Source organism: Monodon monoceros, unplaced genomic scaffold, assembly GCF_005190385.1.
Source record: "Monodon monoceros isolate NGI ecotype Baffin Bay Population unplaced genomic scaffold, NGI_Narwhal_1 Super_Scaffold_12, whole genome shotgun sequence".
NCBI classification, from domain to species: domain Eukaryota; kingdom Metazoa; phylum Chordata; class Mammalia; order Artiodactyla; family Monodontidae; genus Monodon; species Monodon monoceros.
Window position 1 is genome coordinate 78,898,802 of NW_021703768.1, and position 12,247 is coordinate 78,911,048.

At 37.5% G+C, this 12,247-nt stretch overlaps 1 protein-coding gene across 1 annotated transcript in view; it reads right to left on the reverse strand.

Annotated features, from left to right (window-relative positions):
* Positions 1-2,245, reverse strand: part of LIX1 (limb and CNS expressed 1) — a 47,284-nt gene extending 45,039 nt beyond the window's left edge. The window contains exon 1 of the mRNA XM_029218393.1: positions 1,943-2,245. Within this exon, the coding sequence (XP_029074226.1) occupies positions 1,943-2,024 (82 nt within the window). The 5' untranslated portion in view covers positions 2,025-2,245. The remainder of the gene's footprint in view (positions 1-1,942) is intronic.
* Positions 2,246-12,247: the final 10,002 nt, after the last annotated feature.

Below are 12,247 nucleotides of genomic sequence, written 5' to 3' on the forward strand. Positions count from 1 at the left end.
CAGAAAGTAAGTGAAACTGTTCCCATTTATTCCATGAGGATGGAGAGTGGTTGGATGTCTGGATATCATAAAAACCCCTGGCACAGAAATCTGCCATTTTGGCTTACTTTCATTTAGTCATTTTTCAGATTAGAAACACCTGAAGGGAGAGGCTCAGAAGTTAAAATTCACACCTATTAAGCCATGCAAGCAGTTGCAGAGTGGCAGCCCATTCTAGGGTAAGCAGGCAATGCTATCTGATGAAATTTAAGTTCTATGTTAAGGAATGAAGTATATAAAACAGGACACTTCTTTGCTTTTCCATATAAAAGAGTTCCCACAAAGGCCTGGATGATGGAACCTAACGTATGTTTTACTTTAATCCTTTTCTGTTTTATTCTCTCTGGTAAACTGTAAACAATTGCTGGGATTTATTTCAGCTCAAAAAGTGGGCCATATAATTTCAGATTAAATTTCTTAAATTCACAATGAACTCAGTGAAAAATTTCACCTCTATTTCCTTTTACTGTTTCTACTACCCAAACCCTCACCACATGATCCCTGGTCCTCTACAGTTCATCCAAAGTCTTAGGCAGGTCAAGATCCTTTTTACCCTTCACTAGTGAATGCAGTGCTATTGTAGGAGAGAGGCATTCTTTCCTCCCCTTTTCACTTAAAAAAACATGCCAAACCTGAATAGACTCCAGGCTAGACTGGGGGAGGGAGTGATTTTTATTAGTTCTAACATAGCTATTGACACATGCTTGAAGACAATATTTAAAAGAAAGCAAGAAACTAAGAAAGCAAGAGAAAGAGTAAGAGGAGTAAGAAAGCAAAATAAAGAAAGGAAGAGAAAAAAGGAAGAAAGAAAAAAGAAAGAAAGAGCAGGCTTTCACTTTATGCCTTAGTGGGCAAATGGGTTACAATTTAATTTCTAAGAAGAACATTTTATAGAATAAAATTGCCTAACATTTCTTTCTCTTCATCACACATATGAGAAATATAAAATAAAAGGACATCTGGAAACGAACATTATTCAGCAATCAGAAAGCAAAAATACAAACCATTGATGTTTTGATGAGACAAACATACGAGATTCACAAAGAAGAAAGCTGTAACTTATTGAAGTAAAAAAAAAAAAAATCCATATGCATTTTACCTTTTGGGCAGTTCCATAGCAAAGTTCTGTTTCAGAAGCCCTTTGTAATATGAAACCCACTGTAGATAAGATACAAGGTGAAGATAGTCTGTTTTGCAGCAGCAGGAAATCAAATTGGTTCCAGAAACAAAGTTACATGATAAATGGTCTAATAGTATTGCTAGAATTGGAAATCTTGACTGAATTATTTTTCATAACCATTAAAAAAAGATTTTGAAATAACTTTGCCATAGCTGTTTAGATTTTTGGGGGGGCAGGGGGAGGGTGTTGTTGCAGAAGTGGGAAGACATCTCATTTTACTGGCCTTTTAAACTAAAGTGTTATAATTTGTTATCAAAATTTAAGAGCTCAGTGGTGATTTATTAATTTGTTTGCAACAAAAAATTTCAAACACAATACTTTTTAAACATAACTCATATATGGTACGGAGGATTAAACAGGTTAAAAAAGAGATATACTTTATTATCATGTTCAAGTTATTTTTAGTTTTAATCCTAGTACCAATCAGTCTTATTTATTTAAAAATCATCTGGAAAAGTTCATTAAGTCTTAGGCGAATTTTAGATTTTAAGACAGACTTCTAAACGGTTAACAAGATGTATCACTGACAAAATATTCCAGCGACTGATACCCGTAGGTGAAATGAAATTATTCTGTCTGAAGTCAGGAACAAGTTAAATACCACTTAGACCACAGCACACGACTACAGAGATTTAGGAGAAAACATACTTAAATAGGATGTGACTAGATATTTAGGACTATTTTTTTAAAAAGTCAAAAAACGTTTTTCCCTTCAGTACTTACAGTCTTTGAAGACTAGAGCCGGGTCTCTGTGAGGCAAGACTTGGGCAATGATGTGTCTCAAGGATTCCAAGGTTCTGTCCATCTTGGGTCTGCCTGTGCGAGCCTGCTGCACAGTGTCCTCATGCCTGAATTCTTGCAGTCCTGGTCTGAATTTGTGCAGCTCATTGATGCACAGGATTACCAAAGAATCTCTTTTAACATCTGCCAATCAGACATTTCCCAGAATCTAAAGACCCCTCAGGAGGCCCTCCTCCCAGGCTCACTTATCTTTGTTGTATGCTGAGCTAATTAGCTCAAAAGGCTGGCTGACAGGCGGGTTCCCATTGCTTCCTTCTGTTAAACACACCCACCTACAGGCTAGCTGGGGAAGCTCACTAATCATGGGAACAGCTTTCCTCTCCAACCAGATTTTGCCTGAATGGTGTGCAGCTTTCTGACTTCCATATTTCTTTTGGTCACTCATCTTCTAATGTGCTGTCTTCAGGTATATAGAAGCAAGAAGGTTATTTCTCAAGAAAGTTTCCTTAGTAGCAAAGGAGTTTCCAGCTCAGGACTTCCAGCTCAGAATCAGTATAATCTAAATTCTTCTCGGTAAAGAAGTGCTGTAAAGATTGTGGATGTAGCCAGGCACCAGATCATGTTTTGTACCTGAATTCAGGAACATCTCTTTGGGAGCCAAGTGTTTAATTTTTTCACCCACCCAAATTATAGTCACTTTTGATGGGCAGTGGCAAATAAAATCTCATAGTCTGTGTTTTGACTTGCTTGGGAACATTTGTTTCCTTCTTTATGCTTCGAGGCAAATCGTTCCCAAGATTGACTTTAATGAATTCTGATATCATTCATTTCCTTTCAGGATAACTTTTTATATTAAACATTTCAGGAGAAGTAAAAATATATTTTTCAAAGAATATAGGTGGTTATGAAAATATCTGAAGAAAACAAAGCTGCTTTTTCTACCGATGTCCTACACCCCTCACAACAATGTTAAATAGTCCTTCCACAGGAGACATGTCATAGAATTCTACTGCAGTAATAAGGATTTAAACCAGATATAAAAGAACTGATTTTAGTGGCTGTAACCTATGTTAGTTGTTGATGGCTCGTTGAGGACTTCCTCACTTTTATTTAAACTATTTTTCCAGGGTAGGCACAGGAGATCGCTTTCCAATGTTCTTTCTAATACTCAGATTCCATAATTATGTTGTACTATATGATTAACTGAAACCGGTTCTTTAAAGACTATATAAAATGTTTTCCATGTGATCAGCTTCTTCGGCTAGTTGGTAGAAGCGGTGGGCTTAATTAATAAAAGGAAACAGAAGGAATGAGGCTGTAATAGTAATTCCTATTATAATGACCATCACCTAGTAAAATGCCCACAGAGAGTATGCATATGCCACACACAACAGACATATAGGGTTGCCCCAGAACGCAAAGATATTATAAAAAAAGAAATTGAAAGAAGTCGCACTTCTTTCATAGGGTCCCGAAGTGTACTTTACATGGGCTGTAACAAATAGGAAATCATCAATGTCCTTGCCATCCAGTTCATAATCTAAAAGAGAAAATAGATGGTTTGTAGACAAAAAATTATTATATATTGATTGGATATGAAGCATAAATGAATGCAAATATTTTCAGTGTGATACTGGGATAGAAACCAAGATATTTTAGGTTCCCGTTAGAGGAACAGAAAAAATAATATGGACTTCTCAGGGGAGTGAGACTAATAATATAAAAGTAGAAAAATTAGAAATAATTCTGGGATTTCAATCAATAATGGACTTTTTATGGGCTTAAATTTAATTCCAGTAGTACATAAAGTATATTGGTTGTGTAGTGTGGTGGAAGGAACACTGAATTTGGGATTAGTAAGATCTAGGACTTGATTTTAGTTATCTGCATAACTTTGAAGAAGTCACTTATCTTCTCTGGACTCAGAGTCCTCATCTAGAAAATTAGGGGTTTGAGCCAGATGCTCTCTTTCAGATCAAACATCTTTGATACTATGGGTATATTACAAATGAACACAAATATTATCATACATTTTCTAGCCTTCTGGAAAGTCATATATTTATTTCCTAAAAGCTAGACTGTCTTCAAACAGATCACTGCTATTCTCATAGTCAACTTCATACCCATTCATCAATAGTAAGGGACACATATTCATAGAGTGAATTAAAAGATACTCACCACTAAAGCTAACTAAAACGAAGGGTAAACATTTATTAATAAAACTTATCTTCAACCTCTGTAAGATTTTTTTTAAAGGCAAACTGTGAACATCTGCATAGAGAACCCCAAAACAGCTTTGCAAATATAATTTCATAAAGATAACATGATCTTTATTGGGTCATATTTTAAGAAAGAATAATAAAAAAAGAATTCTAGAAAGGTGGATATACAACATTCCAATTGGATAGTATATTTTCTTCTTTCTCATTAGGCCCAGTTCTTCAGCAGATGTTTTCCGAAGCCTTTGCATATTCATTTCTTCCTTGTCTGCCCTTAAAGACTTCTTACCTTAAAGTGCTATTGTGAGACTATCTAGAAAAACAACTCAGTGGTTTCTCACCATCCTGTCTGATATAGAAAACACCTGATGAAGATGGAAGAGCCTGAGAAACCCCTGTGCAGTGTACCTGTTTTAGTACATATTCTACAGTTCACACATTAGATTTCACTGTCAACGGCAACCATCTCTAGTCATATGGCAAAAGCAAAATCAAAGTATTGAAACAGGGTAGATGACTACAGTGAAAACCAAAACGATATTTTTAGAAATCCTGTTAAGGGTACCACTCAGAAATATGAGAAATGGAATCGAACTGACACATCCAGTGTTCAAAATTGATCACCCAATGATAAAAGTGGAAGGCTGAGTGCAACGGCACACACAAAGCTCTCAGAGAGTACCGATAATAATACAGATGAGTAATATTCTTGTTGTTCATTAGTTCATTACAGGTAAAAACTGATAAGGAGGCAGGGGCCACCAACTGAAATAACATCCAGAATGTTAGAAAACATAATGCAGCGAAGAATCATCTTCGGTTGAAAACAGGAAGTACCTCCACTATCCTCCTTGCTGTGTCACTTCATACAATGCTTGGCCCTGGAGGAGGAATCTGGGGTAGGTGAAATAGGAGAGTTGGCCTGTTGATAAGGCTACAGTGACCTTGAGAGTACAGGTCCTGAAAGGTTTTAGCACAAGGTATGCAAACTCCAAAGAGTAGGCGTTAAGTAACTGAGTCTGCGCTTATTTAGAACTATTCAAAACAGAAACAATGGGGAGCAATTGACAGCAGCTCCTTCCAAATTCCAGTGGAGATGGGTGGGGGAACTGGTAGGTCCTAAATATACCAGATTGGCCGGAAGAGGGTCAGAGCCCTGTGCAATGTTGCTGGGGGCTTGGGGGAGGGGGAAGAAGGGCAAGGCTAGGAAGAAACTGACTTTGCAGGGGTAATGACTAATGACTGTTCAGTGTCAGCTTTGTTTAGCCTCAACTGGGAAGAGGCCAGTAGGAGGAATGAAAGGCTGGTTAGCATCAACTTTGTTTACTCTCAACTGGGAAGGAACAAGAAAAAGGAATGAAATGGCTTCTCAGTGTTAATTTGTTTACTCTCAACTGGGAAGAGACCAATGAAATGTTTGAATCAAGGAAGGTATTAATGAGAGGGTCAGTTGGAAAGGCAACTTCAGATTATCAGACAAAAGTTTAAAAACACAGGCAACGTAAAAGAACTTTATCTCAGATATTCGTTCATTGATATTTTGCTATATTCAGGAAATCATTATTAAGTACTAATCTGAACTACATGAATAATTAGAAAATTGATAAATCTCCCATCTACAGATTAAAGGAATGTACATTCTCTCATTTTTATAGAAAATTATGAAAAATGCTTTCCTGAAATAACTTCCCTCCCCACCAGATAAAAACACTAGGGAACTGCCCTTTGTCTTTGCCAGGGCAGTCAGAGAACCAAAAAGCACAATGAAAGTAAACCCTTCATTTATCTGCACCTTCTGTTTCATATAATTTGGGGATCCTGAATGAGCCCACGTCATCTTGATTGTTTTGTGTAACCAATTACCCAGTCCAATCTTGGTATTTTGTCTCCAAAGAGAAGTAAAATTGATTATTCAAGAAATACTTTAGAGGCCAAAGATATCATTGGAGGAGGCTTTGCTAGTTCACGGGTTAACACTTCCAAGATAAACAGAGGTATTTAAAGGTGCAGGAATTTGGATGTTCAAATTTACGAGATTGGAGAAAATGATGCCAAGCCCTTGGGTCATAAGATATGTGTTCTATGAAAACTGAATTGATTACTTAACTGTGGCTGGCTGACTTCCAGCATAATAATGTATTTTGAAAAGAAGAGTTAAAAAAATTTTTTAGCTTGCTTTTAGAGTGGACTATGCCAGTGGCCTTTACAACAATGTTTTATCTTTAATTAATGTTTATCTGATTATTGGTTCCTCTCCCTCTCCTTGCATTTTCTCACAGGACCACCACCCCTACTCCCCCTGCTTCCCGCTTTCCAGGATAGGAATTTATTGGTTGTTGGGGGAAAAACATATAAGCTGTGGCTATAAAATGATCAGATTCATCTTAAAAGAGTTATCTGAACTCCAGTTAAACAAAAGTCAAAACCACCCGAGTACAATGGTTTTCCTATCATTCGCCTTGCCGGTAGCATGAATTCCATCTTTTCTCTCACTCCCAACCTTATTCAGTCTATGTGACTTTGGAAAAGTAATTTTACGTCTAAAGATGTTTTCCCATCCCTAAAATAAGAACTCCAGTTTTATGCTTTTATCTAAAAATAAAAATAAAGATGTGGTCTTCTATAAGGGGCATGCTGGGGGGGTGAGACACACACCCAGTTTACATGGACTAACTAGAGCTACCCTCTTCTTTCTTTAGATGATGTCATGTTTCTGGGGTATGAGTTGTACGAAATGTTTAAATCTTTGCAACAGCAAGCAAGTTAAAATGAAAATCTAGACTATGAAAAAAATTATATTTGATTAAAACAAACCTAGGGAAAACGTTTTTGGCTATAAACAAATGACAAAACTGAGATTAGTTGATGGCAATGTTAGGTTCAAGCAAGCCAGTAACTTCACTGCTCTATATATTTTAGATGAAGCTTCCTGTAAAGACTGCATCATTAGTATACTCTTAATTCAATTCAGGCCACACTTATGGATATGCTTACATTAAGATAAAAGCCTTGTGCCCATCCATTTCACACTATAAACTATAATTTCCATTTCACTTCCTATGCAGTCACCACCAGAGCAATGCACTTAGCATGCATCCTGCTGACACAGAAGAAACATTATTTCTTTTCAAATTTGTTTAAAGAAGGAGGGATAGGAAACTGTATAGAAAGGGGGCTTATTTTTCCACAAATTGAAAACTGGAGAAAGACCAAGTGAGACAAAAATATATTCTTATGATCCTCTCAAGGTACCTCATTAGCCTTGAGCTCAAGGAAAAAGAACTACTCCCCCAGCACCACCCTGCTTCCTAGGGAAAACGTTTTTGGCTATAAACATTTTTCCACCTCCTCTAAACCAGAAATATTCCACTCAGGGCTTCAGTCTACTGAGATGGGTTTCTTGGGCCCGTGAGAAGATGAAAAGGCCTGTTATGGAAAAACAAGTGAAAAAACCCACCCACTTTCTAAAAATGGAGGAACTTTGTGAAAGATAGGACTCAAAGCCTGGACCTGGTTGTGAGGACTTTTTCTCGTATCTCCACGGCACCAGGAAGACAAGTCACAGTCTGTGTATCTTAGTGACTTGTAGAATTTAGACCCCAGAGCCGGAAACAAAGGTCTAAACCACTCGAATACAGTGGTTTTCCTACCATTCACCTTGCCGGTAGCATGAATTCCATCTTTTCTCTCACTCCCAACCCTATTCTGTCGATGTGACTTTGGAAAAGTAATTTTACATCTAAAGACATTTTCCCATCTCTAAAATAAGAACAAGGCAATAAAGACTATAACTCTAGTATGATAGAATAGGATTCTATTCCAGGTTGTCTTAATTGGAATACTTAGGCTGACAAGACAACATGATAACACTTTAGATTCTAGTTTTCCTCCAATTCATTGTCTAACATTGACAAAGTTCCCTCAGTTCTATTCCCTCCTCCCTTTAAAATCAAATAATTGCACTGCTTAAAATCTACAATCACTCTTTTTCCTAATACATCAAGTTAAACTTAAAATTTTTCATACATAGGATGGATAAACAAGTCCTACTGTATAGCACAGGGTACTATATTCAATATCCTGTGATAAATAAGAATGGAAAAGAATATGAAAAGAATATATAACTGAGTCACTTTGCTGTACAGCAGAAATTAACACAACACTGTAAATCAACTATACTTCAATATTTTTTCAAAGTCATCTTTAATTTGGACCTTTGCCACACAACACTTTCCCCCATGTACAGTATAATAAACATATTACATTGATTTCTGACTTGTGAATTTTCTGCATGATTTCCTCTTAGCAAGCTCTTTCAGTCTACCTATTCAACCAAATCCCTCCCCCTTGCCCAAAACAACTCACCAAAGCACTCTGGCCTTTCACTTATCTACTATCCTTGGAATTTCCTCAGCACTAGATCAGTGGTATCAGGCTCTTTAGTATAGTCTTTGTATTGTCATGTAACTGTTGTGTGTTTGTTCCTGTCTCTCCAAAAGACCTTCAGTTAATAAAAATTTAAAAACCTGTGTACTCCTTCCCCAGATACCACTTTACACAACACCAAACCACTTGGAAAACTGATATGGACATGTTTCTTGGTTCCTAATGCAGGCCAAACCTCTTCTACCAACAGCAGAGTTATAGTAAGCAGGGTTTTTTTTGATTCATTTATTTCAAGTGGTTATTTTTTTTTCTAAATGGAAGCACATAATACTGTGACAAATGTCCTAAATAACACATCTATGAGCATGCTCCTATTTATGGGATTAAACCTACAATAATTTGATTCTAAATGTTACATAAAGTTAATTTTAATGTCATCATTATTTATAATACTAAGGTAAAAGAAAAACCTAAGATCTTTAAAATATATCAATATTAGTCTTTTTGAGCGTTGTGGGCTTTGGGGTTATTCCCACACTCCCAGTTATCATGCAACCGTGCAGCTCATGATTATTCTGAACTTCACCTCATCCCCAGCCATTACAGCTGCAGAGTACTTCATAAAGCACATCAAGGGCAAACTAAGATATGGCCTGATGCTCTCTAGGAAATTGTTCTGAGGAAGGATGAAGAACAATGAAGATGGTGAGCCTTGGCCTACTCAGAGCACTGAATGTGAAACGAAACAAACCTACACCTCAGGGAAGTGCTCTGAACTCAACCCCCTATCCTGTGGAAATGGCTGATAAAACTATGAGGCAGCAGGTTTACCTAAGTTTTTTAATTAGGCAACTATGTGTTTTGTCAGAAAATTTACAGTGCACTTAACTAAAAGAAGGATTATCTTGAACTGCACTAACCTTCCAGTTAGTACCCTTTAAAGATCTTTATGATTCTGGAGAAAGCTCAGAAGCCATCTGTACACCAAAGAACGGACTGATGGTTACCAACACTGCAAACTTGGCACAAACTGCATACCTTGTATGTACGCAGTTACAGAATAAAACTTATTTCAAGGGAACATCAAGTAGACAATGGAAAGCTGCAAGCAAAGTATCTGTACGTCTTGATAAAATCATAGTTGAAATACCTTGAAAAATGGAAAGATTCCTCTGGAATCTCCCTTTTGGTAACCTTAAGTCATTTGAACAATACATACACTAAACATACAGTCAGCCCTCTGTATCCTTAGATTCAGAACCCACTGAGATGGAGGACCCACCGTCTGTGCTTTTATTTAAGGGACTTGAGCATGAGAGGATTTTGATACCCACAGGTGGTCCTGGAACCAATCCCCAGGGATACTGAGGGACCAGCATCAAGCACTGCGCTAAGCTGCTGTAAGGTGTTATTTCATTTAATCTTCAGAACAACCTCGAGACAGGGACCATTAAATGTCTTCATTTACAAATCAAAAAAGCGAGGTTACAGAGGCTACAGAAGGTACCTGGGAAGTGGTAAAAGCAGGATTTAAATTTGAAACTCCCAGATTCAACAAGTGTTTTGCATCATAATACAGTTTTACTATATTAGTAGTAGACTTAAAAATTTTTCTTATTGTTCACTATGGATGTTTTAAAATCTGAGTGTTAAATCTTGTCTGATTAAGGCAAAGTCTCTAATTTCTACATGATGGCTACTCAAAAACATTTTTTAAAAATCATTGTGATTGGACCCAGAATAATTTGTTTAGGTTTGTACATTTGACTAATTTGTTCTGTAACTCACAGGAAATCTTAGGCTATTAAGGGTAAGCACTATGTTTATTTGCCTTCTAAGTTCCTCAAATAGAAGTTAAGCTTTTTATGTAATAGGTACCCAAAAGGTGGACTGAGTCAACTGAATAAAGCTGAGTAGGGTGAAGTCATATAGTTTCCCAAATTGCTTTTGAAACTTTTAATATAAGAAAATGTATTCCAAAATAAATATTCTGTGGTTCTATTATGCTGTCTTCAACATTATGTTATCAAAATGCTTTAAAGTAGATAGATTATAAAAAATGAATAGGGCTTCCCTGGTGGCACAGTGGGTTGAGAGTCCGCCTGCCGATGCAGGGGACACGGGTTCATGCCCGGGTCCAGGAGGATCCCACATGCCGCAGAGCGGCTCGTCCCATGAGCCATGGTCGCTGAGCCTGTGCATCCGGAGCCTGTGCTCCGCAACAGGAGAGGCCACAACAGTGAGAGGCCCACGTAGAGCAGAAAAAAAAAAAAAAGAATACCTGAATTTAAAGATATACCTAAAATTCAAAGCTATGTAAATACTTTCAAAATTAGTATAATTTTCAAGGGAATTAGATGTGACATTTTCTTGCATCTGTATTATTACAGTGATTTTATTAGGTAGGTCTTGTGAAGGAACAGTAGAATTAATTCTGCAAAGGTTAAAGGGAATCTGCTGTCTTTGTCAATCTTGGAAAAGAATCTGCTGTTGTATCTCCTGGCCAATGCTAACTACAGATACAAGTAATTCAAAGACATCCTGGCTGGTGACTGTGGGGTGACACTGCCATCTTGTGGCCATTTTCCACTGCAAGGGACATCCTTCTTACAGGCCATGCTGTTGCTGAAGAGACCAGATTATCATCAGGTACATGTACCTAAGAACCCACTTTCACATCTCACTGGATTATAAAGTCTTTGAGGGAGAAACCATGCCTTATGTATTTTCTTTTTTCCTGCACCCAGTGAAGGGAGTACAGCTGAATGTGGGGCCTAATTAGGGACGATGACCCCCAATCCAGTTGAAAATCCACCTATAACTTTACAATCAGCCGTCGCACATCCACAGATTCCGCCAACCTCAGACCACGCAGTACTGTAGTATGTATTTATTGAAAAAATATCTGTGTATAGTGGACCCTCGCAGTTCAAACCCACGTTGTTCAAGGGTCAACTATATCTGTTATCTTTGAAGTGAAATATGTTCTTGACCCACCCAGTTAAGAATATCAGAAAGAACTGTTCACTTCTCATCCCTTCTACTTCCCCCCACCCTTAAGTCTTCTACTTCTGTTCAGGCTGCATAAAAACTGGAAACTGTAAAAATCATGGTGTGACTATCTCAAATTTCTGTTCCCATGACCACATTACCAATTTAAGTAGCAGAAAATAAAAGGAGACATTGCTGGTTTACCCTTAATACAAGAGACTAAAAAAATATATGGCAGTGAATCCTTCCTGTGGCTAAATAAAATGCAACCAAGTCGTTAGCAGATTTTCTGAAAGATAAACATCATTGTAATTACCATTCCAATAGCTACACTTTAAAGTGCTAGACATTGTTCTAAGTGCTTTCTGTGCACTGTCTCATACAATCCTCACAACAAGGCTACAAAGTAGTTATAAATCCAATTTTAACACTAAGAAAACTGAGGCAGAGAAGGAGAAAGAGGGAGAGAGAAATAAGACTTGCCTAAGGTTGTTTCCACTAGTAAGTGGAAAAGCTGGAATATGAAACCAAGCAATCTACCTGTTTGTGGTAGAGAACAAAACCAGGCAAAAACAGTGATATTTCGATTTTAAAAAATACTCAAGGGCTTCCCTGGTGGCACAGTGGTTGAGTCCGCCTGCCGATGCAGGGGACACGGGTTCGTTCCCCGGTCCGGGAAGATCCCACATGC